Below are 27,359 nucleotides of genomic sequence, written 5' to 3'. Positions count from 1 at the left end.
AATGCTACTGCAATAAAGTCGTAACGTTGATACGTAGTATTAAGAGATTAAAGCAGCTACAGTATTTTACTAGAATAGTCAAATGGGGTTATATTGGAATGATGTGGTCGTATAATAATATACATTCTAACAAATACCAAGAATTAAGTTATAATTCTACAAAAAAAAAATTCTGGATACTAAGAGAATAGTTATGTTACCAGGACAATCATGTTAAAAAAACAAGTACTTTTATAATAATTGAGCCCCAATGTTACCTCCGTAAAACAACTTTAATGACCAGAGAATAATTGTTGTAATATTGCTCCTTTTAAATTATAATTTAATCTGTAAGAAAAAAAAAAACTTGACTTGTAATCCTGACGTTTTTTTTTTAAATTTATTTTCAGGGTGTTCCCGTTATTCCTTTGTACTGTTGTTATGAAACAAACCGCACGAATGGACTTTCTTCAGCCCGACTGCATACAAATAAAGCTCGAGAGATGTCAAAAAAAAAAGGATGTTTTCATGGCTATGACAAACATAAATAACTTCCATGTTTCCATAAATATGTAAACAAACTAAATATATTTGGTGCGACACGTTCAAATTGAAAGCTTTGATTCACATCAGCTCCTGTTGGGTGTTTTTTTTTTTTCCCCAAGACGAGCGGCCCTCCAACACTCGATGTCTTTGCCACATGTCGTCTGCGACGAGGCCGCACGGGCTGTGCGCTCCAAGAGCTTTGCCGCTGTTGGCTAGTGCAGCTGAAATTTCTTTGCCAGACAAAGTCAAAGACACAAACAAAGAAAAGGTGCAGCTTCTCTGGGCCACAGTCCTCCTCAGCATCCTTCAACTCTGTGTGGTTCCTGGTAACTTTTTGGGCGGTCCTGGGGAGCTTCCAACGCCTTCACGGTCCAACGCAGACTCATAGTGGTTGTGACGCTTGGTTTCAAGTTACCAGAGATATCTGGTGACTGGGTTAATGGCGCTGTGTGTGTGTGTGTGTTAACTGAGGTAGCCTGAGGGGTTGCCAGGGGGACTTGAGCAGGGATGAAAGGGAGCGCTGCTGCATGTGTGTGGTAGCAATCCAAAAAGTAACTTCGGGCGTGTGGCAATGTGTGTGGCTATTTCATTTGCTGCAACTTTCCATCTTGATCACACAATACCTCTTCATTTGTGTGTGAGCGTGTGTACACATATAGGTGGAGATACGGAAGGAAGCTCCGCTATCACAATTTATGTTTCCCTGAAAGTATGGAGCGGTACAGCTCCTCGTCTAGATGCACGTAGCGCCCTCTGCTGGAATCGAGGAAGAACAGTCTGTCCAACACCACTCTGGGGTCAAAGCCATCTCGACGAAGCTCCGTCTTCTGGAACTTAAACGTTCCTAAGATAACACACGTAAACATTTGTGAATATTTCAAACAGATGGTAATCTACCACAAAGAGCTGAATACAAGGAAATTTCCCATTTCAAAATTCTTTGTTAGAGCTCGGTCCAGCCATCCATTTTCCAGAGCGCTTGTACAAGATCGGGTCACGGGTGTACTGGAGCCTATCCCAGCTGACTTGCCGTGAGAGGCGGGATACACCCTAGACTGGACTGGAGTATCCTCAGAAAAGCCACGTAGGCACGTGGAGAACATGCAAAGTCCACACATATTCAAACCCAGAACATCTTGAATGGTCGGCAGTCGGGCCAAACACTATGACCCTGACCTGTATATAAATGTATGAAAATAATTATACTTTATTTCTTCCCACTCCTTTTCAAACAATGGATGGAGCCGTGAGAATGATTGACAGCTCCCTTTTGATCAATCAGTGAGCGTCATTTTCTGAACTCCGCCCATGCTGCCCCACAAAGTGAGCGTGTGCTTACCTTAAGCCTCTGAATTGCGAGTGTATAGTGCTGCTTATATGCGATTCGGAGATACGGTGCTTCGATGTGGCTAGGGAACGTGTAATGGAGATGAGGGCGATCCAGAGAGATTACTGGGAGGATATCTGGTGCCCTTTCCCACCCCAAAGCGTAATTTAGATAAATGCAAATGGTGGATTAAGTGCTTGTGGCTGACCTCACGACCAGCTGAACGTATCGAAGATAAATCAGCAGAAAGCTGTCTGTTCCGAGGTAAGTTACTCAATTAGTTAGTGTAATAGCTATAAAGTACAACGATGATGAACATCTCCTGGAATGTGACAAGGGGCTTGCACTACAAATGATCAAAGACCATCCCATTATTTATTTCATTATTTTAACCTGTAGTTCATATCAGTCTGACAAAGAATCGGTTTTCTTTTCCTCCTTTCTGTTGGTCGAGCTACTACACTCATCCGCACTGGTGTGGTTTGGGACCCTCTGGGTTTATTCCACTGCTGTGGCAGAGACGTCCAGCTTTGCTCACATGGCACGTGAGAAAAGTTATGGAGTTTGACCCCTTGTAGAGTTTAATCGAACCACTAATATGGGAGCACACAAACACACACACACACACACACCCAGCCAACACATTGCAGAAACTTTAACTGGCCTTCCCGTTTGGAACACCTTGACATTCTAAATATATCCCTGTTGAAAGTAATTCAGGCCTTTCTGTAAACTCTCTCAAAGGAAACAGAAATGCTTTCGGGAATTCGCTCTAATGAATCGCTCATAACATGCTTCGGCCGCACTGCGTCCGTCATTTTGATCGGTAGCTTGGGGTGCCTAACAACAGTATCTAAGTAGGCGTGGCTTAGGCGCCCTGCTCGGATCCATCCATTGGCTGAGAGCCGCTGCAAATTGTATTTTATCTTCAATTTCCCCAGATATTTTTATTTTGACAACTAATTTTATACTGCCCTCAAGTGGCCAAGGTGTATACACCGGAATGAGCGGCACAATGTGCATTGCAGAAAAAAAATGGACTAAAAGTGTTATGGTCAAACTCGATTTAATTGTTATTATTTTATGTTTTGCTAAAGTTTAATGCAATTAAATCATATTTTTCTTATTAAAAAACAAGTATTTTAATTGAGGAACTTTAGTTGAATGAATCTGTTTCAAATTTACTTTTTGAATTGAAATACTGAAATAAATGCACTCTCCATCCATATTCTTGATTATTGAGATGAACCAATATACTGTATAATCTCAAAAAAAAGAGAGTACTTTTACCCGTCTTGTTGACTTCTGGAAGAAAGCGGAGGAAGATCGGCCTGGCGTATGGAGGAAGAGCCTTGTCCAGATCCTTCACGAACTTCTCCAGGTCGGAGGAATGATTAGGATCAGCGATGGCGGCCATTCCTGCCTTCCCTTCTGCGCCTGAATCCAGAAAAATGCAAAACATTGCTCCCTCGAACCGCTGGCGTTGATGGTATAATCAGGCAAGTTGACGTCTTGTGTGTATTTGACACTTTACCGGGCACTTCCACCCCGTAGACCACGACGTCTTTCATGTCCAGCAGCCTGCTGAGTGTCCCTTCCACCTCAGTGGTCGAGACGTTCTCCCCTTTCCAGCGGAAGGTGTCTCCCGTCCTGTCCTTGAAGTACATGTGGCCGCACTCATCCATGATTAGCACGTCGCCTGGTGAGAGGAGGAGGCGCCAATTCCACCATAGAGTCCATATAGTGGATAAACAGGCCATACTTACCAGAAAGATAAGCACTGTCTCCCTTTTTAAAGACGCTGTGAGCGATCTTCTTGCTGGTTGCGGATTGGTTGACGTAGCCATCAAATCTCCGTAGAGGGTCGTTCTGAATGATCCTGCCCACCAGCTGACCAGGCTCGCCTAAAAAGACGGACATTGGAAAAGTGAGGTCCGAGCGGACTAGCGTTCATTGGTTTAGTTTGATGCAGCCCCCTCCAGTAACAATCAATCCACTCACCGGGTTTACAGGGAATGCAGACACCGTCGGGCCCTCGGATGAGCTCCATGGTCTCTTCGTCCACCCTCACTAGTCGGATGGGGTAGATGAAAGGTAGAATCTGACTGTTGAAGCCGCACGCCCCCACCTGTAGGACATCGCAACACCAAATGGGGGGGAGGGGGGGGGGTCATTTAAACCAGCGGGTGCAAAACCTGACTTCATCACTCTAATGCCCCCAAACAAGATAGAAAAAGAAGAAAGGATCTCTTCAATAAAAAGGCTCACGACGAGTTCAGGGTGCACCCTGCCTATTGCCCAGAGTCAGCTGGGAGAGGTTACAGTACTAAAATAAATAAATAAATAATTAGGCAAACAAGGACTAGATTTGAAGAGTGATAATGCAAAAAGATCAGGGTCCATTTCAGGACTGATTTTCACATAAAGTGCCTTTTAAACTACCCGTCCTACAAAAGCAAAACAAAAAATACACCATCTGAAGGGAATTTGCCACATTTTTTACTGTATATACTGTATATAGTATTGTATTGGTGGTCTATATGAAAGTAGTATAGTGGTAGTATGTGTTTGTGGCAGAAATTTATTGTTTTAACCCCCCTAAAATAAATGGTAGGTTCCCTAAAAATCCTCCTCATCGACATACTTTTTTAGGGGAGGCTAAGCCAACACAAACATCAAAACTTAGCGACGCCCTGGGCCTCACTGAATACCAAGAACAATGTCAACCTCAACCGCTTCCTATTCTCATGAGGTAACCACACTTTGGTTATCTTTTAAGGAGTCTGAGTGGAAGTTCACCAGTCATGTGCTGCTTTGAATTATTTCAACAGAGTTAAGTGAAAACAACGTTATTTTTACATTTTGAGTTGTTTTTACATTTCTTTTTCTGGTCTGCTCAGATGAGATGGCATTTGGATTCATTTCTTAGAGTGAGGGGTTCATACACTTGTAGAAAGGTGCTGACTAAATGCATTCAGACAACCAGGGTCAAAGTCTGACACATGCATTCACTTGCGCTGAAGTACCATAATTCCCAGCCTACAGATCGCACCTGGTTATAAGCCTCACCCAGTATATTTGTAAAAAAAAAAAAAAAAAAAAATTAAAAATACCATTTGGTAAATAAATACGCCACAGCTGTGTGAAAGCCGCAAGTGCCCACATTGAAACATGAGATATTTACAAAAAAGGGAGTTTAACGCTAACGTATCGCTAACCCTAGCGCCGCGCTAACTGGGCCGGTTAAATAAAAACATACCGGTGAAAAATCACTGAGACACGCAGTAACACGCTAGCGCAGCGCTAACAGGGCTGGACCAGTAAAAGTTACTTCCTAGGCACATATATTCCACTGGTCTCACTCTTACCTTGTCCGCTCAAGTGCCCCCTTGCGTCCGTTAGAAAAAATGCACAAATTAGCCACGTCACCGCATAGACCGCAGGGTTGAAAGGCCGGAAATTACAGTATCTACGTTACTCTTATCTCACACGCCTACCTTGTTGTCAAAGTTTCCTAAACTGCAGTTGCACTCTGTTGCCCCATAGAATTCCGCAATCTGTGGAATGTTGTAGCGCATCATGAATTCCTCCCATATGGACTGACGGAGGCCGTTCCCCAGCGCCATGCGCACACAGTGCTGTTTTTCCATCTCCCGGACTGGCTGGTTGAGCAGATAGCGGCATATCTCACCAATGTACTGTACAATCTGATGCACAAGGAAATAAGGCAACTTCATCTTACAATAAGTAACATTAAGAAGACAAGAGAAAAAAAACAAAACTTGTTTGCTTACAGTGCAGTTGTACTTGGCGCAGTCGTCCCAGAAACGGGAGGCGGAAAACTTCTTTCTGATAACGACACTCATGCCATGGATTATACACTGGCCCATGCCCACAATGTTACCTGTCAGAAAATTGGCACTATGAGGCGTTTTGGAGACATTGAAGTCGAAGGTGGAATTGAAGTTCAATTTGAAACCAAAAGTAAAAGGAAACACAGTAAGTGATACAAAGAAACGTGGGAGAATTTTTTTCTTTTGGTATGGTATGGCTCTAACCATAACAGAGGGAAATGAACATAATACAATACAAAAGCCGAACGTCTTGGGACACCGCACTTAGTCATTACATAAGAGCTTGGTTTAAACTCCACGAATCTTAATTCCTTTCCTTTTCACATTTTGGACAATTTATGATTCACGCTTTTTTGGAATAGTTTGGAGAAACATAATTTCTGATCTGGAATGACTGTACCCCAGTCCATCAAGTCATGATCAGATGAGTTTGCGACTGAAGAACTCGAACCCACAAAAAACCCTTTTGGGAGGAACGATGACATGACATGTCATGTCATGCACTATATATGAAAAAGCTATCTTATATATTCAGTCATAGAGTAGCGTGTTTACCTGCAGAGTGGTAGAGCGGAAGGCAGTCATACAAGACGTCGTCTGGTGTCATCCTGAAGCCGTAGTAGACCAGAGCGGCCATGCGGTAATACCTGTGACCAGAAAAACTGTGAGTCGAGTCACAAACTAGGTTTGACTCATGATTGGACACATTGAAAAAGGCCAGATGAATCAAAATGTCTGGAGCTTCCTGTCTTAGCAGTGCACTTGCGACCTACCTGCTGTGCACAACAATGGCAGCTTTAGGCATCCCGGTGGTTCCTGAGGTGTAAATGTAGAAGAGGCGATCTGGAAAACAGAGAATCCAGCTCACAGAATTTTCTCGTTTTCTGCATTTAAGTAGTAACTACTGGATAGTAGTAGTAGTTAACATGTCACAAATTCTTTCTGTGTTGAGTTTACATGTCAAACCTCTGCTAGACTAGTCTGGGTTTTCTCCTTTACTAGTATTGAGGCCTCCTGATTAAAAAATATGCATGTTAAATTTACTGAGTACTGTAACTTAGCCATAGTGTGAATGTAAATTATTGTCAGCTTGTATGTGTCACTCCTGTAATTGATAGCTGTACCCACCCACCAAATTAAATCAGCTGGAATGAACCAAATTTCCCTGTGATTTAGGAATGAATGGATTTGAATAGATGGAATCCCCATTTCCTTTAACGGGTCAGGGGGAGTTGGAGCCTATCGCAACTGATTTAGAGCAAAAGGCGGATCACACCTTGGACTGGTCGCCAGTTAAATCTCAGGACACATATCAAGACAAACGATCCTTCACACTCACATCCACACATTTACTCAGTGGGAATTAAACCTATGCTACTGGCACCGAAGTCGGGAGAGAGTATCACGACACTATCAGTGACTTGCACTCTTTACAATATCAGGTGAAATACAGTAGTTTTAATTTCAGTAGAAAGTCAGATTCAAAGAAAAGGTTCCATTTCTAACCTGCTCATAAAAAAATTCTTTACACTTTTGCAGCCCCTTAAGGTTCAATGATCTGATTGCAAGTCACTGCTTGATGTCAAATGTTACTTTCAGAGGCCAAACTCAAATTAAATCAGTCCAAGGTTCAAATGCAGGCCACTTATATTTCATATGCATTGCTCCCAGGTGATCTACCAGTTTTAAAGACAGAAAATTATATTTACTTTGCTTTATAAAATGTGCCCTCTTGAATCTCGAACAAGCTTAAAAAACTGACTGTGGTCATTCATCTTCTATCAATCAAAAACGTACATTTGACGCAAAAAATGCTCATTCACTAGACTTACTGATCCAAAAGACATTTGCTTTTAATCAGGCTCAAACGACCTTTATTTACCAAGTACGTGTGCGAAGGTCAATAGTTCTATTGGCAACGCGACTGCACTGTTGTCGTCACTGATTACAAAGATGAAGTGCCCTGGATGATAGAGCTATGATATCTTTTGTACAGTGCTTGAAAATGCCTTATTTGACATTGTTTATAATAGATTACAAAAATATTGCTTAATCTTCTAATCGCCATATATTTAGCAAAGCTAGTTGTGACAATGCAAGGACAACTACCGTAATTTACGGCCTATAAGCCGCGACTTTTTTCACATGCTTTCAACGGTTTATGTGTTGATGCAGCTAATTTGTGCATTTTTTTCTAACGGCCGCAAGGGCGCACTCGACCAGAAAAGGCAAGAGTGAGACTGGTGGAATATATGTGCTGAGGAAGTGACTTTTACCGGTCCGGCCCAGTTAGTGCGGCAGCGCTAGCGATAAACTCTCTGTGTACCGTTTTTCTTTGTAAATGTCTCATAAACATCTCTGTGTATGATTTCCCTTACCTGTGAAGCAGCGTTGCGGTTGACTGGGCAGGTGCGAAGGAGCGGCAGCAAGCAGCGGCTCGAGGCACTCGGTACCCTGCGGTACCCGTTTGGGGTCCCAGTCCCCAGAACAAAACATCTGCACTGTCTTCCCCATTGACATGTGGACCTCGGACACAGCTGTAGCAATAAGGACATTGAAATTCAATCGCATCACTCATTATTTTCATTGTTTCAAAATTATCTGTTAGGAAACATGTTGCTTGCAGTAGGCTTGCGTGTTCCTTTGTGCTGTCTTTTAAAATGCATACAGACATTTAAAAAAAAAAAAAAAACAGGTCGAGTATGCGGCGCAAAGCAGCCATATTAAATTACTCTTCAAATCAGCTGAGATCAGCTTTTTTTTTATTTTAACATTGGGCAAGCACCCAAAAAGCACCATGGGGTGGTAACAGACAAATTTATGACCACTCTACAACGCTGGGCTGCAGTTTTCCCAACTCTAATGCAACCTCTAATGGTTAAAAGCAAAAACACTTTAGGTAAAGCGATGACATCATATTACAGATTTTTTGTTTCGTTATTAGTTGAAGATTAACATGGATTCAGTGTAGAAAAATTGAGCTAAATGTACCAAGGGCATAACTCCGGCACTAAACAGCTGTTCTGAATATTGAGAGGGAGATACTCCCACAACATAAAAAATTAGATAAGTAGTATAATTGAATATACCGTGGATTTTATTAAACTAGCAATCAATTGTTTATTTTCTCCAATGTCAATGAAGGGAACTTCTTTTGAATTTAAAGATTCATCCAACCATGGGATCACTTCAAAACAATGTTTCCAATTATGCAGCACTTCAACAAGTACCCGCTCGCCTATACGCAACACCCTAGCCCATTTCCCGGTGTTCATTTTTTCCTTTCGGCTTGTCCCGTTAGGGGTCACCACACCGTGGCATCTTTTTCAATCTAAGCCTATCTCGTGCATCCTCCTCTCCAACACCCACTGTCCTCATGTCCTCCCTCACAAAATCCATTAACCTTTTCTTTGGTCTTCCTCTCACTCTTTTGCCTGGGAGCTCCATCCTCAGCACCCTTCTACCAATATACTCACTCTCTCACCTCTGGACCTGTCCAAACCATCGAAGTCTGCTGTCTCGAACCTTGTCAGCAAAACATCCAACTTTGGCTGTCCCTCTAATGAGCTCATTTCTAATCCTATCCAACCTGTTCACTGCAAGCGTGAACCTCAGCATCTTCATTTCTGCTACCTCCAGTTCTGCTTCCTGTTGTACCCTATCCCCCTCCCGATCATCATGTTTATGACACTCAAACTCTTCGTTGGCTCATCAGCACAAGGCCACGGTGTTTAGCATTGCATCTATTGCTTGAGATAGAACCAGGCCTGAAAAAAAAGCTATTTATACCACTTTAACAAGTGGATGATAAATTTGCTGCAATTATATTTTCTTCATGTATTTTGACTGAAGAACAAACATTAAAAGACATCTCGATCTACTTTTAATATAATCTAAATAAAACTGGGACCTGCATTCTGCAATCAATAAAAACCTGAAACACTAAAGACATTTTTTTCTAAATCTATTAATCAGTTGTATGTACACAGCCACACCAATTTTTTTCAATGCATACCACCTTGGTTCTCAGATAAGTTCATTTTTTTTTAGCACAATGTTGTGTTGTGACATTCCTCCCCTTCATATTTTCATTTAATTTATGAGCTATTTAAAATTTATGACTGGTATTGTAGAGACATATCCGCCAAAGCCGTCAATCTTATATGAGCTGTGTACATTTTCTGTGCTCCATTTATAATCTCCGGTCAGAGTACTTAGCAATGTACGTCATTCCACACTGTAAATGTATCCCAAAACACATGTATATGGAAGCGTCCCTGATAGCTTTCCTGATAGGATAGAGAGCAAATGGTCCTTACCATCAGTCAATTCGGATCCAAAGACCACAGCTTTGGAGTTGGAAATGGTTACGCAGTGCACCAAGGCCTCGAGTCTCAAATTGAAGTTGATGAGCGCCGCCTCCACTCCAATCTTGGCCATGCCAAGCCAAAGACCCACATACTGGGACCTGTTCTCCATGAAAATGGCCACCACGTCGCCCTCCTGAGGATGAAAACCACACAAAGCAGAGCGGGTGGCCAACTGCTGGAAGATTTGACAGGTGGACTTTTACAACTATCGATTTGCCTTACTTTAAAGCCACGCTGAAGAAGCAGGTTGCCCACTTTGTTGGAGTACTCGTCTAACTGTCGGAAGGTCCACGTTTCGCCTGTGCCTTCGAAGATCAGCGCCGTCTTGTCCGCATGACGCCGCACAGTTTCGGCGAAGATGGCGGGAATCGTGTTCTTCTCCCGCAGGTGGCGTTTGACGTTCATCTTGACCCGCAACAGCACTGATGCTGCGCTGAAAAAGAAGAAAACCAAACGGGCTGAGCTTATTAGCATCTGTTAGTACAGCAGTTTCAAATGGAAATGCAGTTTTAGGTAGTCACAATGTATCTTACTGGACATCGTCTAATTGCTGACAATATACATGTACATTGTCAAAAACCCTAGTTTAATATGGAGAATAAAAGTTGGAAAAACTTTGAATACTTTTTCTTTCACCCTTTTTTAACTTCCCCTTCCCAACAACAGCTGACTTGCACTGAATTTGTGGGGCACCCCTGGCCAATAACGCTCTGGACTCACCTGGCCAACAGCTGTAATGCGTCTGTACCACGTCATGCATTTTTATCATATTTACTGATGAAGTGGGAGGATATTTTTAATTAAAATATGATGTTGGTAGCTTGGAGTTTTTGGGGAAAATACATTGATCTACATTACAACAACTGAAGTCATTGTAATAGCGCGATGAAGAGTTAAATGTTGAAATATTTGTTTTTATTTAGTTCTAGGTCACTCGTCAAATATGTTACAGTAAATCACCTGCAGTCTGTGGTGCAAGGAAAGTTGCAAGGCACTTTTTTGTACTGATCAATGTCAAAACATGCATTCAGTCATAAACACAGTATTGTTATTGAACTACTTGTATTGGATTTATTTCATACAATATAAAAAAACATGTTCTCCTTTGATGGAGTGGTGTGCAATTCTCACTGTGGTGACAGCACATCCGCTACAGAAGGATTTTGCACATTTTAAAGTGTTATATTTTCCAAATGGATTTCTAGGACATTTGCAGGTCTCAGGAAAACTTTATATTCCATGATTTACAGCCTGTCTCAGGCTCCAATCAGACATGTCTCTTTGGTGGCTGTGCACAATTTTCCGCACGGTGGGTGTGTCAGGACAGTCTATATATATATATATATATATATATGTATATATATATATATGCCAACCAGTCTTGCATCTACTGTGTATTAATTTCATACATCATGATTGTCATGCAGCATACAGGTATCATTCTCATTTCTGTCCTTGGGCTATGTGACCCAAGAGTGACCAGTTCAGGGCATAGTTTGCCTTTCGCCCACTGTCTGCTGGGACAGGCCCCAGGGTCCCGCAACCCTAACCAGGAGAAGCAGTGTTGAAAATTGATAGGTGGATGTCCTTCGACTCTGTGCTCATTAAAAATAATTCATGACCATATTAGATTCTACGATTTTTGACAAATAGTAGATTGTTTTAAAGGTACTCATCTATGAAAACGGAGGGAAGTGCAATTGGGGTAAAGTTTAAACTATGGTTATGGTGTTAAATTGGTGTTTTGTCATACAAACCAAGCATTTAAAAAAATATGAGGATAAGTGAAGCTGGTTTAGCCCATGATTGGATCTCTTGTACGTTACTGTCATTACCAAACACGCGAATGTTTCTTTATTCTGTATTAAAATCTCTAAACACAGATTAAAAGTAGATATTTATTACAAATATATTGTTAAGGCTGTGCTTTAGTTTCTCAGTCATTTTAATTTTTTGTTTTTTCATCCCCACAAATGACAAATGAAAAAAGTGAAATTCAGAAACTCAAAGCTATATTTGTCACACCATCTTGGATGTATATAATAAGAATATACAACCATGAAAATTTTAAACCAAGTCAACTCGCTCCTAAATAATAAAGCTGATGAGTTCATGCAAAGCACAGGTGTCCCGCAAGGCTCACCTTGAGCTCTATGTTTGAAAAACAAAGGTCACTGGTTACGTGCGATAGTGACGATAATGACAGCTGCCATAAAACGTTACAGCAAGGTGGAAAAGTAAAGGGTCGGTCCGAGGGGCAAAATGGAAACGTTGTTATAGCAAAGGTACAAAGATCCTGATAATAGACAGAGTTGTATAATTGTTGGCTACCAACAGATCAACTCTGGTCCACAAATAATTTATATCAGTTTTTTTTTATGTTTTTTAGAAGACAATCTTAACAGTCAATTGTGTGTTTTACTGTACCCACTTGTAAAAATTAAAATTTCCACTGTATGGAATGTACGCCACTGCAAACTACAGGCACAATAATAACCACTGTTGAATGAATATCACTGAGAGGATCAGTTAAGATTCAAGGCTGGGAATTATTATGAGACAACTCTTGAACTGTATCTCAACAGATGATGTAGGATACCTAATGAACATAACATCTGTATAACTTTTAAAACACAAAGAAAATATGCTCCATTTAATTACAACTGGCTAATTCACTTTGGCTTCTTTCTAACAAGAGACCATTTGGTCTTTCGCAAACGGAGGAGTGATTGAAGACAAAGAAGAGTCAATATTGGCTTTGGGGAAGAATTCTTTGGTCTCCCTCCCAACTTTTCAACTGCTTTATTTCAGGAAAGGTTTGGATTAATCTCTGTCTTGTAAACCAAGCCTTCTGGGCAGCCGATGATGATGACGCAAATTCGTATTCATAACTCATGATGTTTCTCGCTCACGCACCCATCATACATGAAAGGCACCCGTGAAATTCATGAATGACATTTGTCAAGCGCACTTAAACCGAAAAAAATCGTATGAGCTTTTAGAGACTTACTGCAAGTCTCTGCCTATCGTTTTCACAAAAATCCGCAGAAACCGCCATCCTCCACTTCCCAGGTAGAATATCAGGATGGCGGGCAGGACCTGGAACCAGGGCAGGTTCATCAGCAGCCTCAAGACGAACAGCAGGGCCGTGCAACACGCTAAACGCAGCATCCTGCAGAAAAACGCACACACACACGGGGGAAGGGTGAAGGCTGCGACAAGAATCTCATGGCAAAAACCTCACTAGAGGAAAAGTTACTTAAGAGATAAGACTCTTTTTTTGTACTGTATTTGAGCAAAACACACATCTCTGTTCCAAGACAATGACAAAGGTTGGTTTAGAATTTTGGGGGGGGGAGGAAATACGCCTGTAAAGCAACACAATAAGCTGAAGTTGACCTCGGAGGACCTCCCGAGATATTAGTTTAGTGAGCATCAAAGTATCAACAATGGACGTGTGTTTATGCGCCCGTTTCAAGAGAAAACGCAGCCTGGACAACAAGTCTGAAGAAATGAAGTTACTATGCACTAGTGGAGGTTTGAATCTCTCAGTTTTGGCTTTAGGTGTGGCGTTTGCATATTCTACCTACGCTTGTGTGGTTTTTCTTCCTCACATCTTCCCAAAGCCTACACTGAAGATAATAAATTGTCAATCAGTGTGAATATGAATGGTTGTTTATCTGTATGTGCCTTGTGTTTGCCAGCAACCAATCAAGAATGCACCCTGCAACAAAAAATGGCTGGATGTATGTTTTTACAGGCCTTGGTTCATTTTTACACTTGCAGGCAGTTATAGGCAGGATAAAAATGATACTTTACAGGTTTTTTTGTTGGCCATTAACAATGTAAAATTAGCATGGTGGCAACAGTTTGACCTTAAAACAGATAATTCATTCTGAACATTTTCCGAGATTTAAAGAGATTTGAAACTGAACAAATCTGATATCTAGCAGTGTTCTGGAACCGATTGTGCAGTTTCAACATAGCCAAGCTATAAACAGAAAAAGCACTCAGACCTCTACAAGGCTAAACATTTGTCAACTGTTAAAAAGAGCACAAATCTACAATCTAAATGGATACAAAAGATAATTGAGAGACTTATATATATATAACATCGGCACGGTGGCTCAGCTGGCCGGGTTCAATCCCGGACCCGCCTGTGTGGCGTTTACATGTTCTCCCCATGCCTGTGTGGGTTTTCTCCGGGCACTCCGGTTTCCTCCCACATCCCAAAAACATGCAACATTAATTGGACATTCTAAATTGCCCCTAGGTGTGATTGTGAGTGTAGTGTTTTGTTTCCATGTGCCCTGCAATTGGCTGGCACCCAGTTCAGAGTGCCCCCTGCTTCCTGCCCGTTGACAGCTGGGATACGTTCCAGCACTCCCCCGACACTTGTGAGGATAAGCAGCTGTGAAAATAGATGTATGTGTATATATATATATAATATATATATATATATATATATAATATATATATATATATATAAGATATAGCCCTGAAAGTCAAGTCGGGCTCATATAGAGGAACTTGGTATGACATTCCAGCTTGTGACCCCAGCATATACACAAAGAGGAAGACCTCGCCTCCTTGGTGGAGGTCACTGGTTTGTAGTGACAGCTGGGAAAGTGTCCAGTGACATCGAAGGATGAAGTCGAAGTTTTCCTCATGATGGAGCCATGTCCCACATTGGAAAAAAAGACGCAGCGGCTGGACTGTTATCTAGCGTCATGGAAGGGTGCATTCTTATGATATTAGTCACGGAGCTCGGACACAGAATTTCTCTGCCTTCCTCCTTCCTCAGCAAACGCATTAAACGTCCAACGTGAGGAGCGAAGAAGGCAAAAAGAGCTTCCGACAGTCGTGGCAGTTTGCACCCGGAAATTTAAAAGGCGCGTCGCATCATATTGCGGTTGTGGGCTGGCAGCCTGTGTGCCATGTGGCTTCCTCGCAGGGGCCTGTCGAGACCGTGTCGGACGGGCAGACCCATCCCGGAGGTGGTGCCATCCCAAATCGGACGCAAATGCAACGGATGGTTGAATGGCTGCTTGGTGGGGAGCGTGAGACGCGGCGGATGTGCCGTTTGCCGCCGCGGCTGCGTATAACGCGGCAGGATGAGCTCTCAGTCAAATGGGTTTAAGCGCACTGATCGCCCACAAGGTTGATGGAGGACGAGCGCGCAGTCGTCCTCGCGTCAACCTTTTGTTTCACACACGCAGACACAAATGGCTCTCACCTGAATCAGTCACGGCACGTAATGTGCAAAAAAAAAGGAGACCTCCCGGGCGCCAAGCCCCTTGATCCAATTGTATGCGGCCGCAGGCCAGCCCGCTGGCCGCTTGGCTCAGCTTGATAGCGGCGCTAAGAGACGCACAGGAACTGACACGGGCACCCGGGGATCGCCTTCCCTTTTGTCGTCGTTAAGACCACCGCGTCTCTGCTCCGATTGGCCCGCCTGAGCGTGTCGACTTCGACCCTGCGAGCATCATCCGCTCGTTATGCCGACCCGCGATAAGATGGCCAGCTTCATTGTGACAGATGAAACCTTTTAGCTGGCGTAATTCAAATGACCTTATTGCATTCTCAACGAGCTCCCGCCCACCGCCGGCAGTTTGCAGCGAGCGCAGCGGGAATAAACTGAAATTGATAGGGAGCGCCACCAATCGGGTGCTCCTATTCCCCCGACGTCACGGCCAGTAGGGGAGGGGGCTTGACGGGAAGGAAATGCGGCGCGGCCTGCCCGTAGCCGCCCGCCGCTGCTGCTACTGCTCGGCGACAACCAGCATTTGTGTACCGGGCAGTGAAAAAGGCCCTGATGCGGAAATGTGGGGGGCTTTAGTTCAACGAGCGACAAACCCTGCAGACTGCGCATGCGCTCCGTTCGGTATTCCCCACTGCTCATGCGCAGACTCAGAGCGCGACGGGCCACGGCGGGAGGAAGTTGCTGCACATCGTAGTTTTCGGGATGTCTCGAGGCCAAAAGCCAAACTCATTCATGGCACCTTCCACATCCACCTACTGCAACGATCTGGAACGTTATTTGACACGAGCATGATAAAGTCCCTGATATTCAGATTGAGGATTATTATCTGACAAATGATATATTTCAACCCTTTTGCCATACATAAACCAACATTTTGATAGAACCTTTGTCGCTGTCACTCCCCACTTCAGCTCTACTAGCTCCTCAGCTGACACTGACAGCAGTGCTACAGTAAATGGCAAGAGCATCCAGCTCTGGTCAATTACGTACCTTGGGTCTTTCGATTAAAGTCGTTTTGATAGAAACCTATTTGAAACTGTTCTTCTACCCTCTTCTTGAATCAAGTCTGCATGTGCAGATCCATCCATCCAACTTCTTAACCGCTTATCCTCACAAGGGTCATGGGAGTGCTGGAGCCTATCCCCAGAAAGCAGGGTACACCCTGCACTGGTTGCCAGCCAATTGTAAGGCACATTGGAGACCGCCAACAATTGCACTCACAATCACACCTTGTGGCAATTTAGAGCCTCCAATGAATGCATGTTTTTGGGATGTGGGACAAAACTGGAGTGCATGGAGAAAACCCATGCAGGCACGGGGAGAACATGCAAACTCCACACAGGGGGAGGCCGAGGTTAGAACCCCGGTCCTCAGAACTGAGGCCAACATTCTATAGCTCCGCCACCCTGGTACAGGAATTTTTCAGTAGTGTTGGTTAGACAGTTGGCCCAAGAGTTCTGAGGTCAGGGGTTCAAATCCCGGCCCCACCTGTGTAGAGTTGGCATGTTCTCCCCGTGCCTGCGTGGGTTTTCTCCAGGCACTCCGGTTTTCTCCCACAATCCTAATAATGCATTAAATGGGAACACTAAATTGGCCTTAGGTATGATATGATTGTGAGTGTGACTCTCGCCTCTATCTATGTGCCCTTGTGATTGGCTGGCAACCAGTTCAGGGTGTACCCTGCCTCCTGCCCGATGATAGACGGGATAGGTGCCAGCACCACCGGAATCCTTCTGAGGATAAATGACTTGATCATTTAATAAATGTGTGTCTGTGTGTGTTTTATCCTTGAAAGTAGACTAAAGAATCTATAATAGTCTTGGGTTTATAGTGTCCACATGTAGGCAAAGAGCATCCGAAGGCCACAAAAATGTTTGTGCTGCTCCAGTGGATAAAACCCACACGGTGTTTAAAAAAGATAAGGACACACCCTACTCTGTCTATACTCAACATGTCAGACAACCCAAAACAAATTGGTGATTTAATTTAATGAAGATTTTTTTTTTTTTCTAGGGCACCATGGAGCTATACTGACCATATACTGGAGATTAATCAATACTGGGAATTATTGTGAACAAGACAAGAAATACAAAGGATGAACACATTTAACATTTTTATCAAAAATAAACACCAGAAAAGTAATTGTGTTTGCATCTACTGTACTCTTGTTTAGACAAATGTCCATATAAATTAAAGCTCCACATTACAAACATCTTCAAAGCTGTTCTTTTTACTGTCAATCATCCAGTTCCAGACCGAAGTGGCTGTAGAGGTCGCGTGTGGTGGTCCCGCGTAGAACAGCTGCAAAAAACAAGGAAGAGAAAGCCAAACCGACCCTTAGACTTATGTCAGTGTCAACACTCTATGATTCATTTCACAAATAATTTGGAAATATATCATTTGAAGATACAAAAGAAAAAAGTAAATAAAAATTGAAGGGCCAGTAGGGCGCTGAAAGCTGTCTCTTTTTAAGGAGAAGATAGTTTTCACCGATGTTGGTCGCAGTCAAGAAGGTCGACAGGATCTTGAGCGTAGCCGCAACCAAGAATGTAAATGACTTTGAATTTTACATTTTTTTTCATTGGCTTTTGAAGGGTGATTGATCTTTTAAATATTTTTTTTAATTAATTTAAATTAAGGTTAAGTTTTAGTTCAAAGGTGAGACAAAAACATGCATTAATTGGAAACTCTAAATTGCCTATAGGTGTGTATATGAGTGTGAATGGTTTGTTTATATGTGGCCTGCAAATGGCTGGCGACCAGTTCAGAGTGTACCCCGCCTTCTGCCTGAGAAAAGCTGGGATAGGTACCAGGACTCCCACGGCCCTTGTGAGGATAGGCAGCTCAGATAAAGGGTGAATAGTATTCACAAAGCACAATACTTATCATTTCAATGTACAGTAATTGTGTTATGTGGTAAATTTTATCTTATTTTGCGATTAAATAACAAACACCTCTTTGAAATCTCTCTTCAGTCAAAGGTAGATTTGATCCAAATTGGCCTTATAGTTGTTCAATACATATTAAGTTACAATATCCTAACTAAAAAGTATTAGTATTAAACCAGAATCCATCCATCCATTTACCATCCCACTCATCCTCACTAGGGTCGGCACTATGCTGGAGCCTCTCCCAGCTGACTCTGGTCGAGAGGTAGGGTGCACCCTGAACTGGTCGGCAACCAATCGCAGGGGACATATAAATAACTATTCACACTCACACTTCGAGTCTTCAATCCACCCACCATGCATGTTTTTGGTATGTGGGAGGAAATCGGTGTACCTGGAGAAAAGCCCCACAGGCACAAGGAGAACATGCAAATTCCACACAGGCGAGGCCTGATTTGAAGCTTGCGGGCGATCAGTGTGCGTAAACTCATTTGAATATGTCGCCCACCATGCTGTCCTGAACAGGAACCAGATACTAAAAAATAAATAATTTGACTCAATTCACAAAAATAGATGTCTGCTTTTGCATGTGAACTCTTTAATGTTCCCTTTAAAGCTCCACTGACATGAAATACCTGATTTTTAGTATGTTTTTAATTTTCAAAAAAGGAAACTGGAATGGACCCATCCATTTTTTTCATGACAAAACATGATTTTGACGCATATGGCTCTTTGTAACTCCTGCCATGAAAATCCTTTTGAGGGATTTGTTTTGGAGAAGAAGCAGGAAGTGATGTACAGGGCAGTAGCGCACTCAAGCGGACTTGTTTGTTTCTATTAGTTTTACCTGCTGGAAGGTAGCTTTTTGTTCCTTTGTGTTAGCCAAAATGCCGGCTTGTTGTACTGCTGGATATTGTTTGAAAACTCGGGAGGATGGATTCACTCTTCATGTTTCCAAAAGACCCGGTTCACTGTGAAAAATGGATTCCACAGGTGCAAAGGACAAGAGCTTTGTGTGCTCCAAATTGCAGGTAGGTGTGTATAGAGCTACTAAAAAAAAATAATAGTTGGGGGGATGAGGACGTAATCCTCTCAGAACGTAACAAAAGATTTCCGCACCTAAGTCAGGGGTGCTAAATGTGTCAATGTGCGTGTCGGCACCGCATCCGCTGATCACGGCTTCAGCTGGGGTGGCTCATTGGGGGGCCAAGCCAGGCGCTTTATGGCGTTGTCGTCGCTCGCGACTGAGTGCGCCATCGTCGGCGGTGTCGTCCACTGCCGCTGCCGTCAGCAATGAACAATACCGCCGATAAACAATGCCGCCAACGATGGCGCACTCAGCCGCTAGCGGCGACAATGCCGTAAAGCGGCTTGGCATTGTCATCGCTTGCGGCTGAGTACGCTACATACTGTCATACTGTCAGGGAGTCTGTTGTTAGTTATAAGTGATCTGCATATCATCTAAAAATGGCTTGAAACGATAGGGTAATATTGCCCCGGTCACTTCACTCGATTGTGAGATGTTCTCTTCTTCGAAAAGAGCTTCCACAACAGAAGGGGCGTAGGAAAAATCTGAAAATCTCTGCTGTTCCTCTCCCATAGCAGGTGCCACTATGTGTTTTCAATGGCGAATGTGCCAGTGTGACATCTGCAGATGACGTTGTAGGCAATATGGCTACCACTTTGATGTCGAGTGAGAGTCCCGCAACTTTGCGCATAGATGACACGGTCCTCACTCGGATTTATTTTTTTGTATAGACATTGAAGTGAATAATGTTATATGTATTTTTCACAACAATATATATTTTAGGATCTTTATAGGCATGTCACATGGGCTTTAAAAGTTCCACTCAAGAAAACAACTAAAATGTCCACATAGGAGATAGAAAGTGGAAAAAAAAAAATGAAAAAAAGTGCAGCCCTAGAGATGTACAATGCCGTGGCTGACAGATGAACATGGCGTGAGACAAAGTAACACTTGTCTCTGGTGAGCACTACAGAGCATCTGGTCACGTCATCATTTTCTCGCTACACGCTGCCCACCCGTGTCCGCCCCCTTTGAGTGACAGCGTGCGGCGTGTCAAACTCAGTGTCGGAGCGTGGACTCTTTGTAAAAAGCGTGTGTTGGAAATGAGTGAGTGCGGTGTGTGAGGTGAGAGTGGGAGGAAGTTGGTGTGTTTGTGTTAGACTGTACGCATGTGCGTGAATGACAGACAGAGGTGGCGATTGTGCCGAAGTGTTGTAAAAGACAGCCATTGTGCTGAAGGGGAAAAGCTACGTCTATTTACAAAGGCGTCATTCTTGGTGTGACTTTAGGGTATGTTGTGGGAGAAGCAAGCTTTGAAGACGCTGCTACAGTACGTGTCATATGATAAGACGCACAAATGCATGAAAACTAAAAAAAGAACACTAGTGGAGATGTCAACTTGTCACGTGTGCAAAAGTGACTAAAAAGTCCACCCCCGCCTTAGTGACACATGCTGGGTGTGAGTCACTTTCCCAATAATTAGGAAGGTTTAAATTAGACTAACTTCCGCATTTTCAAGCAGTCGTTGATATTTTAATTTCTAAACACTGCCCCACAATCATGTGATTAAATGCTGGAATGAAGATGACTTATCTACCGCTTACAAACCACATTCAGAGGATGCTTTGAAAATGATGATACTCAAAATAACTTCAATTACATTACGCATGAAGAGAAAGTAAAAGTGGCATTGTAGTATTAAATACTGTTCACGTGTATACTGTATAAAGGAAACGTTCTTGGGGCTCATTTACAGTAAATTCCCTGGAGAGAAACAACACTTTGATGACCTCTACTGGCCGACTGTTGGAGAACTACCATAAATACCAATTTTAATGAATGGCAAAACTGGGGTTTTTCCATATTTTGTCATGTTGCAGAGAATAGAATACAGACCCGTGGCGTGACATCACACAACATTACTCGCTGTGGTCATTTTGGAGGTTGATGATTTGTTTTGTTCTATTGCTTATTGAGTGCTTCAATAGAAAAAATTTGATTTGACTGCCCATAAAAAAAAAAAAAAAAAGTGTAATACTGTTGCGCTGTCAGGCTGGAATAGTACAGGTGGGAGAGACAAATTCTACTTTCAACATTTATTGCCCCCAAATTGGTATCGGGGTGAGAAGACTGAACATTTGTCAAGGAAAACCCCACCGTGGCGGACAAATATTGGTCATGTGATCTAAAGCTATCTATTGGGAGGACGGCGTTGCCCCCCGAATTCCCTGTCAGTATAAGAGTAATAGGAGAGGTGGGATGGTGGAAAAGCGGGACTCGGGTGCACAGCCAGCCCTCGTCATTCAAACTCTGGCCACACAAGTTCCCATTGAAGCATTCCAAAGTGTTTTTGGAACTAGAATCTTTCCAGTTATGGCTCCAAAGTAAGAACAACGTGTTTTCCCATTTTTACTTCTTGTACAGCCAGGATGAATAGCCAGGTGTCCAAATTCTTTGGACCACAATCCAGTCTATTTTCTTTTTATTTTCCCACATTATTCATGCAGACTGTGGTGTCACTGAATTAAACATGAACCTTTCTGACAATGACATTGGCAGTAGGTAGTTGATGCTACAAGGATCACTTGCCAGTGAAAACACACGAAGCATTTGCTCTTCAACAGCTGTCACAAATGACGCCAGACCTAGAGTACTGTTTGTTTTGAATGCCGCAAGAGGTCAACTTGCCCCTCGCAGACTTGAATTTCTCTCTTTACATTGTATTGATTTTTAGATAATGGTTATGTAATTGTATAATTATAATCAAAATAAAAAAAAATTCCAGATGCATTCCAGAATCATATAAAAACAGCTCAGTATAAAGTACATTGTTATTTTAAATCCACAGGTACATTTATTATCATATCGATCTGTAGTGGGTGTATATGATGATTTTTTTATACCTATTCTGCCCAGGAGAGACTGTCCAATGTCCTTGATGTCATTGTACTCATGCAGCATATCAATGTGATAGTCCAGCTCGTCCTCTTTGTATCCTCTGCGGAAACACAACTTTATTTGATTCAGAATGAAGACTGAAAAAAATTTCATGGTGTCATGTTTTACTATCCCCTGACGTAAACTGCTGGCATGTGACGCTTGCTTAATTTTAAAGGAACAAAAGTCACTGAACAGTACTCACTCCAACTCCAGCTGTGCAATCTCAGCATCCAGCTGCATTCGCTTCCTCTCCAGTTCCTCCACCTCTTCGTCAGGACTCACTTGACAAGTCTTGGTCACTTGACCCTGTGAATCATAACAAGAGCGTGCTTCACATTTGCTCCAATCTTTGGCTTTGACTGAAGTGGTTACTCACTGGTGATTTGAAGTTAGAGTTCACTTTCCTGAACTTTGAAAATGGAGTTCTACGAGGACAAGGATTTTTTCATTTTTTAGAGAGGGCATTTTCATGGACGTTGAGTGAAATCACATGAAACGAATGGATAGGTTTCCAATGACGTCACCATCACGCTAAGACCAATCGGATAAATTAACGATGGAAAAAAAAATGTTCACGCTTCACCTATCCCGTGTTCTCTGACCTCTATGACACACAAGATGGCGTAATTGGAAACCTATGCATGACAAGTAATTAACCTGGTAAATTAAAAGTTAAACTGAAGAACGTTTCACACTGAATAACGTTGACATATGACGTAATGTTGTAAAATAGTATATTAAGTATATAGAAATATTGTCACAGATACAGCTTGAAATGTAAAAAGATGTTATATGGGGAAACACAATACCGTGGTCTAACTTTTCAAACGTCAAAACAATTCACCTTTTCAGCGGTCCTCTCTTGGGGTCGTTCCCTTCTGGCGTAGAAATTGGGCTTGTCAACTTATTTTGCTCCGCAATATTTTTAGACGGTTGTTCTAAATTCATATTTGCACCAAATCGAGACATTAGTACTGTAGTTTGTTTGCACTGCACTACACTACAGTTGAAAACCGTGCTTGGCACGGAAAGAAACAGGAAGTTCACACAAGACGGGTTGTGGTAACACTCAAATGTGATTGGTTTTCAAAATTCAAGAGGCGGGGCTTTGTTTCCTACTCTAACTACGGCGGCCGAGAAAAGTAAAGATTTACCGAATGATTTTAACTGCTTTGCTTAAATTCCGACGCGAGCGGAATATCGTTTATACAGTACTGTATAGTACAGTATAAACAAGTTCATTCAATGACCAGCCACAAACATATGAAATCAAAAATCCTTTCTGATACAACCACCAGAGGGCAACCGATTACCACTTAAAATGATTCTGACCCTTCAGTCATCCTCCTTTTGGCCTCTGAGCTCCCTGTCACTCTCCAATAAATATGTTGCATTTTCAGAAAGTGAAACTTCACGTGTCATAAGGTACAGGCAGGGCGCTCTTTAGGGCTGACGCTCCAAGACAGGCTCTCACTCATTTTCCGCCACTGGCGCTCTAAAACTAAATCACTGGCGGATTAACAAAGCAAAAAGTCAAGTTCAGTGTGTGCAAAAGACAGACAAACACACACACGAGCTTAGAATTTTACAACACACACTGGGGGCTGGAAATGTTTACCACAGTTCACTGGTTGAGTGGAGGAAGAGCAGCGTGGTGAAGGATTTACCTTTTAAAACAGCAAGAGGAAAGAGGTTTCACGGAGCAAAAAGGAAAGATGGAGAAAATGTGCCGCTCCTGGCTATAGAGGACATCAAACCAAGTCCATTCAGTTTTATGTCTTTGGGATTCATTGCTTATTTATTAGTTTGTACAAAGACAGAAAGGGTGGGGATGAAAAATTCAGGCAGGGGACATGGCCTTTTTCTCCTTTTAGAAATATTACACACACTGGCTGCTAATGGCTCATGCATGACGTTTTGTGTGTGTGTGTGTGTGTGTGTGTGTGTGTGTGTGTGTGTGTGTGTGTGTGTGTGTGTGTGTGAATTGGACTGAGATTTCTCCCCTCATCTGATACAGAAGCTTTGAGGTTAAACAAGGGTTCTGCTCCACAACACTCCCAACAAATAGAGTGCGTATGGAGCAGCTGTCTTTGTTTACGCTCGTGTGTCAACTCACTGGACACAACACGAGGTTCACCTTCCAAAATGTAATTAGATCAAATACAGAAGAGCTGTATCAAATCTCAAAGAGATTTGTTTTACCCCAGCGTGACTACATAGTAATAAAAATACACTAACCACAGTGTGCTTCTTCACAATCCAAGTACTATACTAAACATCCATCCATCCATTTTCATAGCCGCTTATCCTCACGAAGGTCGCGGGGAGTCCTGGAGCCTATCTCAGCTGTCAACGGGCAGGAGGCAGGGTACACTCTCAACTGGTTGCCAGCCAATTGCAGGGCACATGGAAACAAACAGCCGCACTCACAATCATACCGAGGGGCAATTTAGAATGTCCAATTAATGTTGCAGGTTTTTGGAATGTGGGAGGAAACCTGAGTGCCCGGAGAAAACCCACGCAAGGCAAGGGGAGAACATGCAAACTCCGCACAGACGGGGCCAGGATCGAACCCGGGTCCTCAGAACTGTGAGGCCCACCAGCTGACTCACCGTGCCGCCAACACTCATTTTAATCAATTCAAACGTCAATTTAATGTTTTTTATTATTATTATTTTAATCAAACATATCTGTTTTTAGAATGTGGGCAGGCAAGGGTTGAACCGGCAAATTCCACACAGGAGGGCCCGAGCCAGGATTTGAACCCTGACTCTTACAAGTGTAAACCAGACATGCTCACCACTAGTAGACTGTTTTCCCCACATGTAATGAATTTGTTTTTTCAGTATTTTTCCAGCTTTATAGACTCAAATGATTAAATTCACCCTAATTTAGTTCAAAATTTAAAAAGTCAGCCCTGCCCCTAGCAAATTACATAAATAAATAACATATGTTTATCAAAACATATGGTTTGAAAGTCATTTTAGCGTCACATCATAACATACATGAGTTTTTTTTTTGTAGAGAATCCCCATTTTGGGAAAAAGAAAAAGCAGCAAGCGGGAAGACATTGTTGGTTAGCAGCATTTGTTGGAAAGCTTCCTATCCATCATCTTCATAATTCATACGCGTCCCAGCCACTTTGCTGTGCTGCATCTCAATTCCACGGCTGGAGAATTATAGTGAGGGGAACAAACAATGCTGATATACACAAACACAAAATCTATAGGAGTACAAAGTCCCTTCTGTACGTCTCTAAGAGCTTTGCTCTCACGCTGATGTATTTGCATCCAAATGGTTAATGCGTATTTACATGAGTACAGCACAAACACAGGCACGCATGTGAATAACAATGCACACTATTACAATGATTGCGCACGTACAGTCAAATCGCTCCTCTTTGATGCGACAAAACGAGAGCAAAACAAAGGGTTTTGTGGGCTTTGTTTCGACAACCGGCTGAGACAGCTGTCAGCACAAGAGAGAAGCTCGCATTGAATGTTATTGCTTGGAAAGATGCTGTTGCAAGACCTTGTGGAAAGTACCGGTACTTGTCTGGAACTGGACTAGCCACCAGTGAATCACAGGGCACATAAAGAATAAATACCAACCACACACACACACACGCACACACTTTCACACTCGTGGGCAATTTAGAGTTTTCACTGAGCCAAAAATGCATTATAAATGAGAAAAATTCCTTGTGTGTTTTACACACTTGGCCATGAAAGCTGGTTCTGATTCTGATTAATCCATTTGCTTTACAGTCCTGAGTTTCTGGGTTCAAATGTCACTTCTGTCTGTCCTGCGTTGGATTTGCAAGCTCTCGGTGTGTTTACATGGGTTTTACGCATTTAATTGGGCATTCCAAATTCCTCCCACATTCCCAAAAACATGCCCGTTATGTTGACTGAAGACAGGATGTTTGCACACGTGCCCTGCGATTGACTGGCGACCAATCCAGGGTGTACACTGCCTTTCACCCAAAGTCAGCGGGGATAAGATGCAGAAATGGAATCAAATCATATTAAATTCAATTGAATTAAACTCATTTGGCGGCACGGTGACTCAGCTGGAAAGCGTTGGCCTCAGAGTTGTGAGATCCCGGATTCAATCCCGGACCCGTCTGTGTGGAGTTTGCATGTTCTCCCCGTGCCTGCATGGGTTTTCTCTGGTCACTCCGATTTTCTCCCACATCCCAAAAACATGCAGCTGGGATAGGCTCCAGCACTCCCCGTGACCCTCGTGAGGATAAGGGGTGAAGAAAATGGATGGATGGATGGATGGATGGATAAATTTATTTAAATCAGATTGCATACTGGTCAGCATAATGCACTAGTGGGTAACAGCATCCTGCACTTGTTTATGCATAATAGTGTTTGATTATGCTCACTGTTTGTTGATAACGAGACCACATCTGCTCCTCATTTTTATACACGAAGGAAACAAACTATATTACGGTTTGTTTCACAGCTGTCTGCTACAAGCTGTTTGTTCCGTGTGAGATGTTTAGACAAAGCAACCGGTGATCCGGCGAGTATTTTGTGTTTCAAGTCAAACGACAGACACAGCACGGGTTAGGAATGTTTCCATGGGAGCCCAGTGAGCACTGTCAAAGCTCTGAGGAGATCAGCAGTTGATGGAAGCGACTTTGCAATTGGCACACAGCGCCGGTCGGACCTCAGGTGGAGACGCGGCCACTTTGCCCGTGTTGGATGTGAGTGATCAAGACTAAAAAAACAACCTGACAGTGAGGCGAGGAAATGATAACCACCTCCTCTACGGGGGGGTGGGGGTGGGTTATTTCAACAATGAAGCGATTGAGTCAGAGAGAAAAGCAGACTATAAAAATATAACGATCCGGGAGAGGAAATAGATGCACTTATTAGAAGCGTGAGTCAGAGTTAATGAACGAGAGACGGCACAGAAGAGTGTGACAGATGGAGGCGTGTGAGGAACCTCCCTGCCACTGACGTGAATGCTCACTTTGTGATGACATGAATGCAATACGAAGTCTACATTCAGTCATGAAAAAGCTTGAAGATGATCGTCTTTTTTTTGACAAATTACTTCTTCGACACGGGATTGCTGTCATTAACATGATACAAAGTCGAAAAATGTGCTCATTCCACCGCCAAATATAGAGTGACTAAACTAGGGGATAC

General features: G+C 42.8%; 2 protein-coding genes across 2 annotated transcripts; both read right to left on the bottom strand.

Moving 5' to 3' along the window:
- Nucleotides 1-487: 487 nt before the first annotated feature.
- On the bottom strand, nucleotides 488-15,899 carry slc27a4 (solute carrier family 27 member 4). The gene is made up of 14 exons (XM_061801663.1): nucleotides 15,313-15,899; nucleotides 13,087-13,248; nucleotides 10,299-10,509; nucleotides 10,026-10,209; nucleotides 8,085-8,243; nucleotides 6,480-6,549; nucleotides 6,262-6,353; nucleotides 5,647-5,756; nucleotides 5,350-5,559; nucleotides 3,854-3,980; nucleotides 3,619-3,756; nucleotides 3,387-3,551; nucleotides 3,143-3,289; nucleotides 488-1,369 (listed from the first exon to the last, which is right to left on the bottom strand). Exons 2-14 carry the CDS (start codon nucleotides 13,245-13,247, stop codon nucleotides 1,212-1,214), a joined length of 1,932 nt encoding a protein of 643 aa, XP_061657647.1. The 5' UTR covers nucleotide 13,248; nucleotides 15,313-15,899; the 3' UTR covers nucleotides 488-1,211.
- Nucleotides 15,900-17,439: 1,540 nt separating this feature from the next.
- Nucleotides 17,440-23,269, bottom strand: swi5 (SWI5 homologous recombination repair protein). Its single transcript, XM_061801448.1, has 5 exons — nucleotides 23,039-23,269; nucleotides 22,571-22,619; nucleotides 22,397-22,500; nucleotides 22,158-22,252; nucleotides 17,440-17,640 (listed from the first exon to the last, which is right to left on the bottom strand). The coding sequence occupies exons 1-5, from the start codon at nucleotides 23,161-23,163 to the stop codon at nucleotides 17,576-17,578; spliced, it is 438 nt and encodes a 145-aa protein (XP_061657432.1). The 5' UTR covers nucleotides 23,164-23,269; the 3' UTR covers nucleotides 17,440-17,575.
- Nucleotides 23,270-27,359: the final 4,090 nt, after the last annotated feature.

Source organism: Syngnathoides biaculeatus, chromosome 17 (assembly GCF_019802595.1).
Source record: "Syngnathoides biaculeatus isolate LvHL_M chromosome 17, ASM1980259v1, whole genome shotgun sequence".
NCBI classification, from domain to species: Eukaryota; Metazoa; Chordata; class Actinopteri; order Syngnathiformes; family Syngnathidae; genus Syngnathoides; species Syngnathoides biaculeatus.
The sequence above is the reverse complement of the archived record's forward strand: the minus strand, read 5'-3'. Positions and strand labels throughout refer to the sequence as shown.